At 31.7% G+C, this 21,277-nt stretch overlaps 1 protein-coding gene across 1 annotated transcript in view; it reads left to right on the top strand.

Moving 5' to 3' along the window:
• The window catches only part of LOC127737995 (pleckstrin homology domain-containing family G member 7-like), a 49,516-nt gene that overhangs the window by 14,340 nt on the left and 13,899 nt on the right, over window positions 1-21,277 (top strand). The window contains exons 2-11 of the mRNA XM_052249391.1: window positions 211-336; window positions 4,065-4,141; window positions 5,438-5,589; window positions 7,941-7,981; window positions 15,435-15,533; window positions 16,265-16,417; window positions 17,347-17,442; window positions 18,494-18,595; window positions 20,305-20,421; window positions 20,979-21,153. Of these exons, the coding sequence (XP_052105351.1) occupies window positions 211-336; window positions 4,065-4,141; window positions 5,438-5,589; window positions 7,941-7,981; window positions 15,435-15,533; window positions 16,265-16,417; window positions 17,347-17,442; window positions 18,494-18,595; window positions 20,305-20,421; window positions 20,979-21,153 (1,138 nt within the window). The remainder of the gene's footprint in view (window positions 1-210; window positions 337-4,064; window positions 4,142-5,437; window positions 5,590-7,940; window positions 7,982-15,434; window positions 15,534-16,264; window positions 16,418-17,346; window positions 17,443-18,493; window positions 18,596-20,304; window positions 20,422-20,978; window positions 21,154-21,277) is intronic.

The raw sequence follows: 21,277 nt of genomic DNA, 5'->3' as shown, positions 1-21,277 counted from the left end.
TATCTATAAACAAATTAAGGATAACTTCAAAACTGTCAATATCCTGTTTGTAAGATGATTATTACCTTAGATTAATCACTGAGCTATAAAGAAACGTTTGAAACGGTTTCGCATTGATGTTATACACAATAATTTCCTTCTAGATTTTTTTATTTCTGAATCTTCAAAGTGTTTTATGTGACGTTGAATTGATTAACTTTTTGTTAACAGGAGAGACGACCATTAGTAAGGCGAGCATCGTCCAGTCTGTCAAGTTTGACATCTGAGCATTCCGAGGAATCTGCAGCCTCACCAATACCAAGAAGAGGAAGACGCCTAGCCATAGTTGATACAAAGGTACTAACTTGCTTTACGTAGTAAACTATTATACTCCTGCATATGACAACTCGCAGTCAATTATTTTCCATCATTTCATAATAGTGAAAAGGGACAACCAGAAAATTTCCTGAAATAATCGATAAATCTTATTTTATGATTCAGTTACGAATGATTTATCAAAGCTGGTCATATATTTATTTAAGACATGGTTTACAAACATTTTACATATGTCTGGTTTTATGCTATTGCATTTAAACATAAAATGACATTTAATTACATCTCATTAACTTTTCCCTTTTAGTAAAGTAAATACATGTAGCATTTTATTAATATTTACGTACTAAATACCTAAATACATTTTGTACTGCATGGTTTAGGAGATTACGAAAATGTCAAGGTTTATTTGAAAGTCGACATACAATTAAATAAAACTGAGAGAGGTTGTAAGCAATAAAAGTTGTCTGTGCTGTTTTATTTACGTCTCATCGTATGCATACAAATATACAATACAACCGTAAAAGATACATTTCTTTAAGGCAGCGACTCTATATAAAAAAAATAATAAGTATTTATTTTATATACCATTAAAGTTTAATTATGTGCATTTCAAATTAAGAGCAATAGGTATATAGCTTTGTAAATTCGTTCTGAGTAACTCTAAAACATTTGTTTTGTCTTAAGAAAGAGTTTGCAATATTCTCACAGATAAAAGCCTTTTATGTAATGATAAGCAAACAGGTTCTTCTGTGATTGAAGCATTTTAGGTCTAAACGTTATACGAAACAATAATCCACATGAACTGAGACAGAAATGATACTACAAATATCTTGAAGTGATGTCGTTGATTTGAAAAAAAGTTATATAAAGTTGAATGTATCACATGTAAATATTTAATAAATCGCCGTAAATCTTGCTAATGTTACAAAGTCTCACATTTAACGAAAGGTATTTAAATATTATAATAACTGTATATCGTATAGTTATCTAGCATTGTTTTTTGTCAACATTAAATAAAGTTTAGCACCTTTCTCAAGAAAATTGATTGATTAATTGTTGGTTGCTTAACGTCCAATGGCAAATATTTCATGTATGTTCAGGTTGAGAACAAATTAACAATTATAGATACAATAGGTAGGTCCTGTAATAGAGGCCGCCCGGGATGAAGGTCGGGGAAATTTGGACTGCCACGGGAAAATGAGGGTATATTGGATAGGGACAGAAATTTTGCCTTGCAACAGACCTACTACAGACCCCTCAAAGAGTTGCTGCAAGGGTTCTTAACATACAAAGAGCGTGGCACTCTCTTTACACGAGGCGTCGGATTTAACGTCCCCATTCTGACCGGACGTGGCCGCGAACCAGTACATCCCGTACAGCCAAACAGACGCCCAACTTTGGCGAGGGTTTTACTGCCGTCGGAGGAAGATCATTGATGACCATATTTCTATTCCCCAGTCACCCTTGGTGGTTTCAAAGAAATATCAACAGAGAAGTCAGTTCATATTATAGCAAAAATGATAAGAAGCCATTAATTTTTGGTTAGTTTTTAACAAAATATTTCAAAGAGTCACAAACTTGAGCCAAATATCAACAATCAAACCGGATCATTGCTTATTCCAATCAAAACAATACAGATTTTCTTTTCTATTTAATTTTCAAAATTAATTTTATGTAGCTTTAATATTCAATCAGTATACACGTAAACTAAACTGTTCATACATTTAAGCATGAATCATGGTAAATATAACAAATAAAAATTATATTTTTTTTTTCATTTTTTGCAATGGCATTGTCTGTTTGTTTTCGGCTTATGAGTTTGAATATCCCTTTGGTATCTATCACCTCTCTTATACAAATATGTTTAACCCGTCCACATTCTTTATGTCAGGGGTCTGTAACTCAGCGGTTTTCGTTTGTTTGCTGACTGTTATATTTGTTTTTTATTTATTGTTTTATCAGAAATCTGGCTGTTGGTTTTTTTCGTTTGAATTGTTTCACATTTCCCATGTCTGGGTATTTTATTGCTCACTATATGGTATAGGCTTTGCTCACTGTTGAAGGTCGTACGGTGACCTATACTTGCTTACAGTGTAAATCGTTATGTGGACTCTGTTGGATAGTTGTCTCATTGGCAGTCATACCACATCTCCTAACTATAGAAAAATATGCATGATAGATGACATTATTATAATTATACATGCGAAATTGCTTATTCGTGTAATTAAATTTGCTGTATGAAGTTTTACTCTTTGTCTCATCCTCCGACAAAGGAAGCTAGTTTCATTAACTTTATACGTGAAAGAACTTGATGATCGTATGGTATTTCCATATATTGTATGCTTATGTCGTTTCTACGATGTTTTCTCATGTTTCACTGGATTTTAATTTTGGTTTTGATAAAATTCTAATTTAAGGAAAATTACCATTGTCTGTCAAATTCTCGTTGCATGATCGAAAAATTAATTCCGTGAAACCAAAATGTTCACAATAGACGGGATTAGCTATAGGGTAAATTGTATATTGAAATTAATTAAGCGTCATATCTCTTATATAACTGAATGTTCTCTGTTAATTATTCTTGCTTCTGCAAACAAATGGACTAGTTAAATAAAATGTTTTTATCTTCAACGTTATGTTATTTGTCAAAGAAATCAACCTTTGCTATTTTGAATTTTAATCATGTTTAGGAAATGAGGCCCATATTGGTGTAATACAATGGATTAGTTAACGTTAATAAAAGAACAATATTGAAACACCTGCATTATTTATTCTTAACCTCAGATAATCAGACCTGCTTTAAATGTCAATCCGTAATTATAACAGAAACATGTAGCATGATTTGCGTAATGCAGTCATATTTTACTTGCTATTAATCTCAGTATTTTATAATGGTTTGTATATTCAAAATGGATTTACGAGATTTGAACGAGATTTGAACATCGGTAGACAACAGTAATTGTTGCCTCTTACTTACATAATACACGTTATTGCAAAATGGAAAAATCTTAAGTTATAGAATCCAGATTTTACCACATTATTGTACATTATAAAATACTGATATACACGTACAATTATGTGAAAGTATTACTGCTTTATCTGATTAAACTTTGATTTATGTTTAAATTTCATATTCTTCTTGCGATTTCATGAAAAAAACTTATAAGCCTTAATATATGTATCTGTGGTGTGTTTTTCTGAGTCTAATGTCAGTATCAATAAGACATTGTAACAGGGATTGCTTTCCTCTACAATATTCAAGTAGATTGGATAAAACAATGTCGTGAACGTGAAGTGTATAACATGTATAATATAGCTTAACTTATCCGACATAAAGCATGGATACAGGAAAAGCGTAAATTTAGATGCGGAATAAATAGTTTAATCGATGATTTATTTAAAAATATATCAAACAATATGTAATACATGTCTCTATGAAAACTTTTGAAAATAGGCGTACTTGCTTTTTATTTGCACGGATTACAATGATAAGTGTGCGATATGTTTTTTATTATTTGGTTTTTCATATTATGCTCATGTAAAGATAATGAAATGAAGATATATAAATGTTTCTTTTCTTGTTAGATTTTCTCTCTAGAAAGGAATAAATATATACAAAATGGTTTTTAGGGTAAAACAATTATCATAGTTTGTTTTCTTCGTGATACTTTCTCTTTTACAAATGGTATCAAATATTTACATTAATTTTGTAAATATACATTTTTAAAACCATGTATCATTTTCTACAGAACGTAGGTGACGTATCGCCGACTCCAATGTCATCTGATGCCACGCCGAATACGTCCTGTGATGAAGACGAAAACAGGTAACATTTTTTTTTATATTTTACTTTTGATATAATAGAAGTCGAAGATCGTAAATTTGTAGAATATTTGATATCAGTTACTTAGTCAAGCTTTTAAATTGTAGATATAATGCAATTTTCTTGTTCTGATGCAGGAATGTACATTTTATTTGTAAATGGATATTGATTGCATCAGGTCTAGTCGTTTACAATGTTATACTCTTAAAATACTAATGTATTCTTATCTGTACGTTCAACGGGTGTAATGGTCCGCCTGATACCCTCTACAAAGTGGTTATATATGGATTATATAAAATATTACAACGTTTTCTAATTTGTAATTTAAACTTTACTGTATTTTTGAAATATTCTTTCTCGGATTTTAGGACAAACTTATAAGGTTTATTTGTATTGGTGATGTTAATTTTTTTTTGCTGGGTATTTTGTCAGCGTTGTGAACGCTCTATTGTGTGTGACTGGCTACCTTATTCCCACCAAAATATCTATTAAAATACGGTAGTTTGGTGCTACATGTAGGATCAGGTAGTAAAGTGGAAGTTGATCTGGTAAACTTAATAACACAGTGTTCCGGTCTTAGTCATTGTGTTAATATAGTGGTCTTGTTCTGGTATAAGTAAAGTCATCATGTTCGTGTAAAGGCATTTCTTCATCGAAACGTTTCATCCATTAACTTTACACAAAACATTCTTCTTGGGTTTTCATGAATGAAATAAGATATGGGTTAAATGTCAATGGGAAATCAATCCAACATATACATGCGGTCTTCCACAATATAGTATTCATGCCAAGGTAAAAATTCACCTGAAAATTTTGTTCATCAATTAGCAGAGGCTGACCAAGATCTGCCATAAGCACTAAATTTCACGAAGGCAAAACAAAACATCTGAAAAACATAAAAGGTATGCAAAATGCCGCGAACGCTAGAAAGTTCATTCTAAAAACTTCGCGGTCAAAGGATTAATCAAATTCATTAAATATGACTGCTCAAATAGCACAGTTGTAGTATGAATAGTGATGAACATATTATCTATGGTCTTTCAAGTCGATGAGATTGTAGCAGATAAACTCTCTCTCTCGTTTTCAGAACGATAGATAATCTATAATTATTCGCCATGGTCTACAGGTATTAACAATGTTGTTAACAATGTTGTCAACAATGTTTGTTCTAGAACAGGTATCTAGGATAGACAATTTTGAGTAGATGGTAGAGGGTACAAATATAACTGTGTTAAGCCCCCTTTTCACTGGAAATTAAACTTTCCCTTAGTGGTTAAAGTCCTTGATTTTATCTTACAGGCGCAATCGTAGAAAAAGTTCTGATGATTTGGAGAACCATAACTATCAACGGGAACAGATGCTTAGAGATAAAAGAAAAAAGTTGTTGAAAAGGAATACAATTTCAGATTTCTATAGGTCGAGGGAACAAAATCAACCGGGACATTTTGATGGTGTGTTTGATAATACTTGATTTAGCAATTTTGTATTACACTAAATTATCAAAAATATTAGGTTTCCAAACAAAGTAATCTCAATATGAAGACATATTTTCTTGAATACATGTAAAGACATGGCATCTGCTCAGAAAAGGTGTAACCATATTAAATTTGAAGGAGCTTTGCATTTTTGAATAAAGCACAATGGTTTTCGAAACGATTAATCAAACCTTTAAGAATCCAACCCGCAAACCCGTAAGAACGGTGTAGAGGTTTAACACTACTACTAAATTAATGAGACAGTAATTTATCAATGTGTCGATTTCGTACATTGTTTAAGAAGAGACAAATCAAGGTAACAAACTAAAACTGATGGAATCGTATGAACTCCAAAATGAGCGAACCGGGTGCGTCGACAGGATACCAGTCTTCTGCTATACATGCATCACCAGCCAAGCGAATCCATAATATAAGTCTAAATATCACGCAAAATAACAGATCACTTAAAGTCTAACACCACGATAACATGTCGCTAGTGAGTATTGACCATGACACATAGTATAGATCAACCAATTCGCGATGGTGACTATAAAACTTTTGTAGTGTATACCTCAGTCGTTCTTCTTCATAACTCTTGTTGGGGTAGTTTAAATAAAGAAGCACACCCTGTTAACAAAGTCCGCATGATGTGAAGATGTACAAACGTAACGTATTAACGGAGATATGTAAAAACCATACGACGAAAAGAGTGTATGTTACTGCTGAGAAATGGGAAGTTGACAATAGGAAATTGAAATCATCACGTTTGTCATAGATTCTAGTTTGAAGTCGTCCATCTATGTTAATATCGAGAAACATATCAAGATATGGAGCTATCCTTCTACTTTTGGAAGTATCCTTAATAACAAGTTAACTTGGATATATGAGATGTAAGCACTCATTGAAATGTGGGTTATTGAAAGACAGGACATCATCAATATATCTGAAAGTCAAATTAAATAACTTTCCAACATACTATTTTGTCTTTGAGAAGGTTTGCATGAAATCTGCTTCATATGAGTACAAATACAAATCAATTAGTACCCCCTTGAAATACTGATTGTATGGGTAAATATCAAACTAGCAAACTCAACAAATATGTTTTCGATCCAGCTTTTTATGACATCACCTTCGGTGTATTTGATGTTGGAACTAGTGTGGTTCTTCACAATTAAGATTTTTCATGGTCACAGAACAAAGAATTAGTATCTACGTTTCCTATTTGTTGAGACGAAGCTCTGTTTAATGATACGATGTAGTCGGTCTTTCACATTGAGTATAAGGAATAGTAGAGTAAACTTAGCTGATCAATTGCTTTGGGGAAAATACTGCTTAAAGATAGTAATGCAATACAATTATAGTTATCATTGTGCATATCATCAAATAAGCAGGAATTCTTTCTTTGCATAAGTTACAAAATGATTGCATAATATTGAAAATAAAACAACAATAAAATCCGAGGTACTGCTTTGTAAATGTTCGTATGCTTAACAAATGTATACATTTACATATCATTAAAACATATCCCTCTGCATTTTCTATATCTTAATTAAGAACTACTTTTTAAAACAAGATTCTGTTTCAACGCTTTGAAAACTTTAATTTTTTTAAAATATGTAAATTTAAATCTTTGAAGGTTTTGAAATTATTTTCGCAAAGAGTTGAACCCTTAATTGTATAACCTCACTACTTTAAATGATGAAGAAAACCAATTGTGAAGTAACAAAAGCTGTCCCAACAGACCGTCAAATTAAACCAGTTATTTATTCAGAGAAATGTTCTTGCAAGTAATTCAAAAATATTTTCAGCAAAAGGATGATGCATAATTTATATTCAAAAAGAAATGGAAACCAAAAATAGAAACTATTACATCCATCTTTTATTTGTATATACTTTTACTTTAAAATTCTATCTTAACAATGATTGTGTGTTTTTTTTAATATAAAAGGGAATAGTTCATAATTAGATGACGATCTTTTCCATTCAAAATAATTTTTCCTTCTCTATAGTTTACTTACTTTTAGTCTGCACAATTGAATTTGTTTGGTTCTTCAGCAAGCTTTTCCGTAGAGACTAGTTTTCTTTTAACCAGTAAACTTTCTCTCAATTGATTTTCTTGAGATATAAACATATCTACGTTACTTACCTTGCGATAGAGATTCGAATTGATACAACTATCATAGATTGTTTTAATTGTCAATGCGTCAAGCAAATCGTATGAAAATTTTACAAACCTGAAATAGAAACTTAAACAATTATCACAGCAAATTGAATTCCATGTCAAAATGGAATAAGCTATTCAACGCTTTTGTTTTTTTTTTTTATAGATACCAAAAAGAACAGGCAGTCATTTTCATTCAGGAAATTTGTAAGTACTATTTGTTTAAGGATATTAAATGTTTAAAGTAAAATAGCTTGCACAGTATTAAACGCACATTCTTTAAAGATACGATATCTTTTCTTAAAGTGTACCTTTCAATTTAGGTTTAGTTTCTTGACACCCAGGAGTCAATTGCCACTGGACGTTAAGCAACCAACAATCAAGCAATCAATGCAGGAGTCAGACAAGGTTCCGTTTTCAAAAGTCATGCGTAAAAAGAAAGTCTAGGTAGATTACTTTAACAAATCAAATGTCTTTTTGTCAAACCTTCTTTTGTAGACGTGTATTTGTTCCTTCTAAAAGAATTTCCTCTGGAAACTTTATTATAAATAATGCTATAATATTTGTTTATGTTGGAACGCATATTCTATATATACCCTTTATTCTGTCGGGAATAAATACTGTAAAATTTCTTCCATTGGAAATAATAATCCAGAATATTTATTCCTTTTGGAACTAATATTATAAAGGAACTTCTATTCCTTGACAATTTGATTATATTATGAATAAACAAAAACGTAGTCGTCCATACCAAGGTCACCTCTTGGAAAATCGCTAATACGACGGGGAGGCTATAAGTCGCATTGTTCGGTAAGAAAAATATTTAAAGTTAAAGGTGATCTGGAATAAACAAAAACTCTGGTCGTTTTTGTTTTTGTTTTTGTTTATTTTTTGATATAGTAGAGAGGTAGCCGCGCAATCGCGATTATAATAGAAAAAGACATAAAGGATTTGGAATAATATAATATTGCCAATTATTTTTTTTATTGCGATTACCTCAAATTTCTGAGGTAAGATAAAGTGTACCATACTTTCATTGACTTGACATTTGTTGCAGTAAATGTTATCAATATAATGTGTTCTATTCTACGCTAGTTTGAATCAGACTGAATCTGTTGTATACATCTGTGGTGAAAAGTTGTCTCATTGGCAATCATGCCACATCTTCATATTTGTATATTAGTTACCTTTGATGTGCATTAAGCATATAGGATATTGTCATTCTCCATATTCATCAGATTTTGAAACTGCTAATGCCTACAAGTGTCAGAAAATTTGGCTTGATGTCATATTTCGCCCTTTTCTGACAAGGTAGATCATTTCAACATGCTTGATTATAAATCATTTATCTAATCGAAAAGGTCAATATCTGTTAACAAATTATAGATCCTCAAATTGGCTTGTTGTCATACTCGCCGTTTTCTGACTATTATGTAAAAAATTAAAGTAGATTGTTTCAACATGCTCGACTGTAAGTCATTTATTTAAGCCAATAGGTCACTATCTAGCTGTTAGCAAATTAGAATAGAAATTAATCTTAATATCTATAATGATATGGATCCTCATTTTCTTTAATAATCATTTGCTCTATCTACATTTGACATTATGTTCTCATCGGACATACTGCAAGTTCCATTACCTATGTTTCACTAAACGACCCCGAGACAAACGGGAATTCCAGCACAAAGAAGCACGGAGCCAATGGGATTCAAGACGGAACGACCCGCATTCCTTTGAATCAAATAACAATGCATCTGTTTGCGAAAATACGAATTTTTTATTTTTTAATAACAGCAGAACCAACGCAGTTTCATGCTGAGTACAATCTCCCCTATATTTCTTTATTCACTGCAATTTTAGATGATATTCTTATTTTGCAGTTTATCTGATTTTATAACTTTTCTTCAAGGTTATTCAGCATGAACATGGTTATTCAGCATGTAGCCTTTGTAAGTGGTGCGCTAATTGAACCATTTATCGACAATTCCAATCTATAGACAAATCTCGCGGCTGGGCTGCGAACTAGATAGTTGATTGAACAATTGGTATCGTTGTATAACATGATATAGCTATCCAACCATTTAAAATATTAGCATGTTGAACCTTGAATTAGAAGTAAGAAGTCGGCACAGTCAATAGATTTATGCGTTGTACTTAAAGATTTCTGTAGATGACTTTTGACAAAATTATAAATGACAGTTCATGTGATAGTTATCAACAGGATGACCGACGTCCATTCAAACTGTTCATATATTTGCAATACAACTTCGATAGAGGAGAAAAAACTGCTGACCCGTCGGGAGCACCTGACTCTCGTCTCCACTTTCTTGGTTTTTGAGGTTAGTGTCATTCAATCGTTTTCTGTGCAGAATTTTGTTGGACTGTTGATTGTTTTCCTTTGGTTAAGGACTCTTTTTCTTCGACTTGTTGGTCTTGAATTGCCCAAATGTATCTTCTTCTCATTTTTGTCGAGCATACGACATAATTTCGCGAAAGCGAGATATAGCGATCCTAGATTCCATCGTCGGCGTCGGCGTCCGCGGCGTCAACATTTAGTTTCAGTCTGATGTTTAAATTTTTGTTTAGACATCAATAACTTTGTCAAACCTTCATGGAATTTTAGGAAATTTGACAGAAGCTTGTTTATGATTATGGTTATACTTTACTGATTAATAGACTCACTTTTTAAGTCAAAATTACACTTTTACACTAACAGCAGCGATCGCAGGCGAGACACATGGTTCTGCGATACCCCTTATGAATTTTTAAATCTAAGTATATGTTGATTCTATTGAAAATGAGAATGTAATTTGTTAGTACATTTTTCATATATATTAAATAATGCATGTTCGTTACGTAAGTGCGTCACTGTTTGTGATGTCCTGTGGTGTCTGTCGTTGATGGAAGATGTTCGTTGTGGTTTTGCGGTTTGCATGTTGTGTCGACTATTATATTATTTGTTTGTGCGTTTCTCTGAGATGAGTGTTCTTACGTGTGTCTGTGCTGTATTTCTGTCACGTTGTGTTGTTATTTTAGCGATATTTTTTAGCATTGTCATATATATGCAGGAGGTTTGGCTAGCCATAAAACCAGGTTCAACCCACCATTTTTTCTTAAAATGTCCTGTACCAAATCAGGAATATGGCAGTTGTTATCAAATAGTTCGTTTCTATGTATGTTGGCGTTTGTTTTTGTTGCATTTCAGTGTTCCTGTCAATCCTTTGTTTTCTCTTATAGTTGGTGTGTTTCCCTCGGATTTAGGTTGTTACCCGGATTTGTTTTCTCTCAATCGATTTATGACTTTTGAACACCGGTATACTACTGTTGCCTTTATTTAAATAATAAATGGACAGCAAAAACAGATTACCAACAGGATTGAAACGAATAGGTCCTTTCTTCTTATTCCTAAGACTGATGGCAATAATATTCTGTAAACGAATCGTGTTTAGAAATTATAAAATAATTTTCTCATTATATAATCCATGATGTTACAATTAATTGTTCGTGATATCCTTTTTTGAAGTTGAGCTGATATTTGTTAGGACTGGCATTGATATCCAGGCAATATTGATATCAAAGCATTATTGATCTGTTCAGGTGTTCCGTACAAATTGTAAAAACATATATATACAAAAATATTGTGATATTAGGCCATCACTACAATGTCTACAATGAAATTACTTTTTTTACGGTAATCTTTTTGTTATTCGAGTTTATCAAATTTGTTTACCTTCTGCTATAATTGTTGCGGAAACAAACCCATTTCTATTATTTACACTCCTTTTAGTGTATCTTAACAATAATGTAATTTTCCCTAATTCATTATATTTCCTTTGTTTATGGATATTATACCTCTTAGACATTTGGGTCACGTTTGAAATATTGCAGTCTCTTATTACTTACTGGTTTATCCCAACAGACTACATAATCGCGTGAAACGTCAGTTTTGTTGATGAATAATACGTTTTATTTGAAAATATCCCTCTAAAATGGTCGTATATCACAGAGTAAGCAATTTGTATTTCCAAGAATCCTAGACTCGTACTTTTTTCAATTATTTGCTCAGATGAGTGATTAAATTAGTTTTCAGTAATTCATATTTTTTGTCCATAATATGATTGTTTGAATATTGATCACATTCAATTGCCTTTTTTCATTTCATCAATATTCTATTCGTGTTATCCCTAAAACAATTATACGACTACTTTCATGTTTATCACAAGTATATCCTGTTCCCAAAAAAACATTATGACATAAAACATAATGAATTCTTGGAGCATGCTCTGTCAATTAAGATATACGAAATTAGATTGATTATATTGTAGATTGAGAAAAAACCAAGTGGATAAAATAAACTAAATGAAAGCTTCTATGGCACTTTCATATTATGACGTGAACCTTTTACTTTTCAATATATTAAAATACAAATGAGTATTATTTTTTCACCAGTTAACAAATCTGACAAAAAGGGCAAAATATTTACACCAAAACGCTACGGAAAAATCACCAAAAGAATTCATTAGTCATTTGTTAGTACAGTTACTGGGTTAGGCCAAGTTTGATGTTTCTATAGCACCATAACGACAATTTGGTGAATCCACTAAATTATGTAAAAATACATGGGAGTTTAAAATACTAGAGTGTATTCGCAAGTGTGCATGAACATTTGTTCAATGCAATTTTCAACATTATGATATTGATTTTTGCGTAGACTGTAATTTGGTGGGCCTTAAAATTGTGATCTTGCTAATTCAAACATTACCAGGCCGCCACGATGGAACATACTTTACAGTTGTAACACATATCCTTTTAAAAATAAATGTCACCAGTTTCTTTCCGTTTCAGTGAGGTTTGCTGTATCAGATTATTATTCTGTGAATTCATTCTTTTTTCTTTCAACTCTCTAATTAAAAAAATGAACACAACACGTTTTAAATTTTATGCGTCCGAAGCGCTTTTTTTTTTGTCAATTAAAGTCTGTAAATTAAAGTCTCGAGTTAAAGTTATTGTATTATTTTCTTCTTCTTGTAACTGTATGTTTCTATCTCAAAAATCGTAGGTTGATGCTATGAAAGTGCAGGTCTGTCAGAACATTAAAGGTACAGTTTTTTTCTGCACCAGATGCGCATTTCGACAATAAATATCTCTTCAGTGATGCTCGATGCCAAAATGTTTGAAAATCCAAAAATGATTAAAAAGATGAAGAGCTTATAAACCAAGAAGTACACAAATAAAGTGAAGTTCATACAATTCCCTCAGATTTTGTTTATACTTCAATGTATATCTTCTTAATGAATGTATGATACTTTAACATCGGAAGACTACTGTTGCGTCTACTTTAGATAACAACTAGTTGAAGTTTTTGCTGGGATATCTTATGGTCGGAAGCTGAATTTTACTTTTTGAACACAACTTTCTGTTAATTTTTGTTCATAATATTTCTAAATTTGCCTATCTCTGTTGATTTTACAAAATTTATGGACCACAATGTAGAAAAGAATACAAGCTGATGTAAAAGACATATAATGCAGTAGCTGGACAGATTTTACTTGTTGTTTTCATTTCTCAGTGTCAGGAAAATTGTTTCCGGCTTTCTATATTGCAACCTACATGTATGTAAAATTGCTCGTGCCAGATGCATACCTTTTTTTGATAACTCAGTATCATGATCGTTATTTTTTTTAACTTAGTTTTAATAATAACTATTGTTGTCAATATATCAGTTTGACGTACGGTTATACATAATTTTGCTTTTTTGTTTTATTTTCTTCTGGTCATAATCTTTGTACTTGTTGTGCACTGGTAATAACCGCACAGTTGATGAATTTTACTTTTCTTTAAATCTAACAAATAAATGTACCACCGTTACCAATTTTGCATTTAATATATTTTTCTTGTAGTGTGGTCTTCAGGCTGTTACAACATTTTGAATTTTCGTATTCTGTCTATTCCAACATGGAAAGAATAATAGATGTTTTCTTTTTTTCAACTCCATTTTTTTTCTATGTAATTACATCATCTCGCGAGAATGAACATTAGTGTGATACGTCAGTCTTTTTTTAAATTAATGCATTTTATTTGTCAACATGATAGTAAATCCCGCAGTAAACTTATTATTTTTAAAGAATTTTCAAGACGTGAAAAAGCGTATTTAATTACTTGATCATTTTTGAAAGGTCTTGTCAAATGTCTTGTCACTGACATCCTGAAACAATAATGTCGTCGTAAATAAGATTTGTTATATTCCAGCATTGAACTTTAGTTTTCTTCTCAGATTATGATGTCCCAATTTTGAAGAGAAAATGAAATAACTAACCATTGGCCCTCATCTCTCAACCAAAAACCTTTAAATTGTTATTAATCTTAATGTTTTATAGCTATAGTTTAATCTAATTTCTCTGACTCAATAATTGCAATTTTTCATAAAGGAAACAGTCCGCAGGATCAGCTATCGTCACCCTACTCGGACCATGTATCCTGATCCATAGTCGATCCGTCTTTATACAAATCTTAATGTATATAAATTTGTGTTTAATTCTAAAGCCCCGCCAACTTGGCGGAGAAGCATTGGTTTGCCTGGTTGGGAATCAAACGCGAGAACTTCAGATTTCGAGGCGAGCACGCTATTATGATACCTTCACATTCAAAAGGATAATGTGACCGAAAATATTAAGGTATTGATAACTTTGATGTGGATGTCTTTCAGTTCAATACATTTCATGCAACCTACCGACACAGATTAAGACTTGTTTTTCAAATCTTAACAAAGTCCGAATCGAGAAGTTAATGACTACTTAACCTTGTCCATGACATTATCTCACTGTAACAACATTTCGGACTCTTCGATTTTTTACACGGTTAAGATTGATTTTATAAGCAGCATATAATAGTCCTTAAAATATAATTTGTTAAAAGATTAACACATAAATCACGAAAATATAATGACGAAGACGACTCACTTAAATATTAAACTAATTAATTTATAGATGTATCAATCACAAATTTAATTGATAACGTTCCGTCAGACAACTGATGAATTAGGAACCTATTTGTCTATTGGTTTGATTACAAAGAACAGAAGATATAAGTTTGAGGGCTAATTGAATTCTCGACAGGTCGTACTGTTAATGGTTCAAATTCTGAATTTGATATTTGTAATACCCTAATTACATCCTTTTTTTCTAGACAAATGTCCATTTTTTATGCGGAGTAATTTAGAGCTACAGGATATTCTTGGAAAAAATTAGGAAACAAATCGACAATCAAGCCAGCAATTTTATGTCTGAATAGCTATGGCTTTATGCTTGCTATTTCAGTGTGCAAAACAGTAAAAGATACGTAGACATTGAGAGCATTTTTACAGTATTGTTTTTTTCTGTAATAAATAGTACACCTAGATCTAGGACAGGCTATCTTTTTGTAAAAGATACGTTTTATCTCTATTATATTTTACATATATACACCAGCAAATAAAACATCTTTCTCGGCAATCAGACTCTTAATTATGATATCTCGTTCGCATTACATTAGCTAACTTTTTCCTGGTACGTTCGTCACAAGACTTTTGTATAAAGGTAGGAATAATAAAGCTTTAATTTTGACTTTATTATGTTACTTATGTTTTTAAAAAGATTCCTTTTTCAAATTTTCTTATTTACAGATGAAAACACGTAGTAAAGAATCGTTAACCAAGTTGGGAGATGTTCTTTCAAAATTGAAGCCTTCCCATTTTCAGGACGCCGAACTGGCTGCTTATAAGGTATATAATTATAATTACAACCTAAAAACAATCATTTTTTTTACTCACTTGTAATAAATGCTAGAGGAAGAGATTGATTTTTTTTAATCTATTAACGATCGTTTGACCTCTGCACTTCAACCTTGATATGGAAAATTATTTTTTTTTATTAAAAGTACATGTTGAAATAAAGGATTTTAGGTGAAATAGATCATACGTTCACTAACTGGATAGGACATTGGAGGCAGTAAATGTTATCTATTTAACGTTTTCTTCTTCTATGAGCTAGTTTGAATCAGACTGCGTTTTCATTCTACACATTGTGTTAGTTTTTAAGACCACGAAGTTAGGAAGGTGTTGTTAAATTTGGCATGTTGCCATATTTCGCCGTACTTGTTATTTTAACATGTCCGACTTTTAGTCATTTAATCACCCCAACTGTAGGCTAATAGGAGGCTATCTGTTATCAAATTAGAATACATATGATTTTTTTTTAAACATTTAGCAAGATAGTGATCCTCATTTTTTTATAATCCTTGCTCTATCTACATCTCAATGGACTTCTCCTGCAAGTACTACTATTGATGTTTACACCAAACTACCCGAGACGAACGGGAGTCGGTCAAAGACACATGGAGTGAAATATTAGATTTTGTTTGGCAGTATTGCTCTTTGTTCTTGTTAAATTATACCGATTTTAATAGTCTTTAATACACATTCTAAATACATGAAAATAACGTGTTGTTTTACAGAGTGTCCACTGGACAGATCTAATTGCCCAGACAGAAAACAATACTAAACCAATACAGATATCAGAAACAGAACGGAAAAGACGAGAGGCAATATGGGAATTGTTCACTTGTGAATGTAACTTCCTAGTTGACCATTTGATGGTACTTAAACATGTAAGCATACAGCTCAACTTATGATGATTGTTTATTAGATATATAAATTACCGAAGTTCAATTTCAAGTATTTTTCTTCGTTTCTTTGTTAGTTTGTCAAACCACGTTTTCCAAATTTTAAATTCCTCCGTTTCTTCTTTACATTTTCATAACACATGTTATTGAAGTTGAAATTACTGAAAAAACCTTGTGATTTGATTTCCGTTCGCACAAAACCTAGGAATAAAACAAGATATGAGATATACGTCGATGATATAGCAACCTGTATACACAAATGACCAAACAAAACTTTGAGGACAACATGCAGTCTTTTTAACCAGGTGTTTATCCACCTAAACATAAGTCAATCGTGTTTTACGGAATAAACTTCATCTTTTATGTTTGAGACCAAAAGTTTGAAAAGCGAAAAAAATAAAACCTTTGAAAATATTATAATCAAAAGGAGACAACACAATGACAAAAAAGACATCATGACCAAACAGATTGCGCAACTCGAATCTCACAAAAGAAAACCGTGGTGAATCCGGGTGCTCTAGAAGGGTCACCAGTTCCAACTCTATAATTATCACTCGTCATGAAACTCTTGTTAAAATACATTTATAAGTTATATCGAGTGATTTGGCCTACACAGAAAAAGCTTTTTACCAGAGAGATGTAAACCAACAAAATTACATAATTTTATGTGCTAGATTTCAACAAACTAAATATATCATTTGTATCATGCCAACACGAGAGCACTAGCTAGTGAACACACACTTCCCTCAGGGATTAGTAGTTTACCAGCAGAGGTCAAATATGAAAGAAAGAATGTCACTGTTATAAAAATCATAAAGTTAACAATACTTATTATGTTACTCAACTTACTTTATGGTAATCAAGTTTTCTTCGACAGTTAAAGACAATTTATACTTTTTTAAATCATTTTCAAGTGTTTCATGGAACCACTGAAAAATGTGCAAGTGGAAGGTCATTTGATGTACGCAGAACCGGACGAAATATTTGGAAACTTAGATGAATTGTGTTATGTAAGTATAAGTTCGTTTCTATGTATGTTGGCGTTTGTTTTTGTTGTACCTCAGTGTTCCCGTTGTTCCTTTGTTTTCCTCTTATAGTTGATGTGTTTCCCTCTGTTTTAGTTTGTAACCCGGATTTTTTTTCTTTCAATCGATTTATGACTTTTGAACACCGGTATACTACTGTTGCCTTTATTTAATGACTTCATGTGCAACGTATAACATCACTCAACATATTTTATTTGTTAGAGTGAGTACTTATGCTCAATAAAACTAACAATGTTGTTTGAGTGGAATATTTCAAACTGATTTTAATTTATGAGAAGGCTTGCCCATGCATATTTGAAGAAGTTGCAGCAACAAGGATTTAGTAGGTATGAGGATTTTTTTAGGATTATAGGGCATACCTAGCGGGGAAAATTACGAGAGCAAAAGATACACCCACACTTATATCACCACATCAATATTAAACTTGTCACTTTTTCATGATTATGTGACACATCAGAAATTTTCATATCCTTTCCGTTACATTGAATCGACTGCGTAAGGTAGAAAGTCAAACACATTTAGAATCCGCAATACAACAGAAGACAAAATAACCCTCAATAGACAACGATCCATATACAGCTAAGTCATAACATGTTTCAACAAAATACAACCTAGAATACTTAAAAATCGAACTAATGTAATACCCGTGGGAGATATGAGGTTCCAAGTAAATTTAAAGCAAATTATACATGGTAGTAAAGTCAACATTTGTCAAATTCTAAATTCTAAAACTTTTGGATAACTCAATGACACAAGAAAGCGGGATTTTTCTAAAATGTTTCGTAGAAAGTGCACAAAGAAGACAAAAGATGATAATTTATAAAGACAGACACAGTTATTGCAATAAACGTATCTTCAACTAAGTTGATTCGACAATAGAGCTACAGAGATATTTGACTTTTACATGTTTATATTATACTAAGTGATACACGTAAAACAAAATAACTAAGAATCTAACAGTTGACTTGCTTGACTTTTATTTCCACTTTTGTTATATGTTATTTTATATTTGCAGATCAGTTATACTTTCTGTAAAGATTTGATTGCTGTTCTGTTACGTAACTTAACAACCGATACTATTTGGAATACATCAAGTCTAGTAGAAGCTTTGGAAAGGGTACGTTAAAATAAACATCTTCATACAAAACGACAAGCATACCTATAAGCTTTGATATTTGTATGGCAGTACACACACAGTCCTGCAAAAACAGATAAACAAACAGTACAACAAATCTAACCATTCTGACAGTTTACAAACATACATGCAATCTATTTTGAATCTTCTCGTTATGGTAATGGAATAGAAAATTAATATTCAAGTCTGTACGAGTAACTAACGAATTCTGACTGTATCCGGTAAATTAATGACAAAAGAGTATTTTCCAATGAGAAAAATTAAAATAGATGTGGGATTTGCGTCGATGTGATAGCAACTCAACGACAAGTGTCTATGCAATATATCAAGCTCTACGTAACACGATTTTAGAAAGTTTGTGAATAGATTTATCGGAAATTTTCAAAACTATCTTCAACACCAAATTCTTGAAGATAGGTAAACTCTGAATATAAACACAGACTAGGTGTAACTTAGGATAGACACAAGGGCGTAGTGGTGAGAACTAAGAATGAAAATCAGTTCAGAAGGAAGCTCTTCAATTTATCAAGTATAAATTTCTTAGTTGATGCTTTTTTGAGAATCCCGTGTTTTCCAATTAGAATTTTCTTGATACCAAAGACCCTACTGCATAAAGACTATTCACGGTACAATTGAAAAGTTGACCATTTCTATATTGAATACAATGACTTCATGTGTTATTAATTTTGTTATATGACTACGTGACTCGAATGGGTAGCATTTGTAGTATGCATACTTGTATATATTACTTTTTATAAATTTTTGCATACACTTTGAAGTTAAACATGAATAAAGCATCAAGTTTAGCATGAATGTGTGGATTAAACGTCATGAAACAGCAATCAAATGACAAGACTAACCAAAAGACATGTATAGGTCAACAAACGACCATTTAACAATAAACAGGTGTCTTTACAACATGTCAAACTCTAAACAATCGCCCCGATTCTACAACACGAAATTCTCCAAATAACAAAAACATGAAGATATGACCTAAGAATTAAGAAGTATCATAACTGAAGTACATTTATCATTCCATTTTCCTGTCACCGGATAATTCTTATTTCTGCAATCTATCATACTTAACAAGATGATGGACACTTGAGGTTTGAAATGTTTACTTTTCTGGAGCATTTACAGGAATATGATATATCAAGTTGTAGCTGTGGCTCGATTTTTATCGTGCGCATGTCATTGTTATGTTTTTAATTGTCAACATCATATATTCAACCCCATCTTTTACAAATATTAAGAGTCAATCTCCATAGATAAATCCAATGGTGCTAATATAATATTGAGATTGATCAGTTATATGTATATAACACTCATCCAGCGAGAACATATATATTAACCATATTATTCTATTTCATATAATTCACTAATGAAAACGAGATATTGTAATAAAAATTGATGTACAGCTTATCTATAATCTCGAGCATTTTTTTCTTATTCCAGTTTATCAACTAACCAGTACTAATGTATTCTCTTTGTCTACAACAATTGCCAACGATTTATTTCCACAGACCATATAGTCTAATCATCTTATTTTGTTCCCCATTGTTTTCGAGTATTTATTAAGTCTATTATGTCATGGAACCCTTAATGTCCCGTAGAAACAATTCGGATGTCTATGTTATTGTTTTGAAAAGTACATATTGCAATTATATTAATATTAGTTTTTCTATTAACAGTTTGCACAGATATCTAATGAAGGAGGAGTGTTTCACACAAACTGTGTTAACTATTCAAAAACAGCAAATGCCCTTGAAAAGCTGAGAAAGAACGATGATTTCTGTGAATTTGAAAAGGTATTTTACTACACATAATTTTCAACATCTTAGCAAATTAAAATTGTTAAGAAATTAAATCCAAATAAAACCATAGCTTTGTCTTGGTAAGAACATGTCTACCTATAATAATGTTAACATGTTATAACGTTTAGCTTAACCAAGGTTAATTGAAAATGCTAATATACAAAAATTGTATTCGAAAATTCGTTTAGCTTTTCATCCTATACTCACTACTATTTTGAAAGACATATAATTTGCACTTTGGAAGAATGTAAGTTATTCAGCAATCACCAATTAAACATATTCCTGAGGCTATAAGAAAAAAACGATTCCAATGAAATAAGCGTTTTATTGTTATTGATGTCTGAATTTGTATTTATACAACTATTTTTTTCTAAAACTAAAATGAATTCTCAATGTAGATTGGATTTGTATGTATTTTGAGTTTTTTAAAAAAACTTACCTTTGCAAAGGAAAAGTACCTAAATTTCCATAATCACGAGGTTCAAGTCAGATTTTTTTTCTGTTTATAATTGTTTGTTCTCTATAAAAGACGCCATTTTATTTATTAATAGTGGTGTGAGCAGGACCCTAGATGCAACCGTTTAAAATTAAACGATTTATTAGTAGCACCACTTCAACACACGACAAAACTACCGCTATTGCTAGCACCAATAAGGAAATACACAACAGAAGAAAGTGATCGAAATTTGCTTACAGAAGCAATAGGCAAGCTGGAAGAGTCTTTGCGTGAGTACAACTTATTTTTACTTCAAAATTGTATACCATGAAGCTTAATGTTGCATTGTGAAATCAACAGTACTTGTAAAGCGGGAAGGGAAAGTGATGCATTTCAATTTATTGCTTACAATTC

The sequence above is a fragment of the Mytilus californianus genome, unplaced genomic scaffold (genome assembly GCF_021869535.1).
Source record: "Mytilus californianus isolate M0D057914Y unplaced genomic scaffold, xbMytCali1.0.p SCAF_1, whole genome shotgun sequence".
Taxonomy (NCBI): domain Eukaryota; kingdom Metazoa; phylum Mollusca; class Bivalvia; order Mytilida; family Mytilidae; genus Mytilus; species Mytilus californianus.
This window is presented reverse-complemented; position numbering and strand designations above follow the sequence as displayed.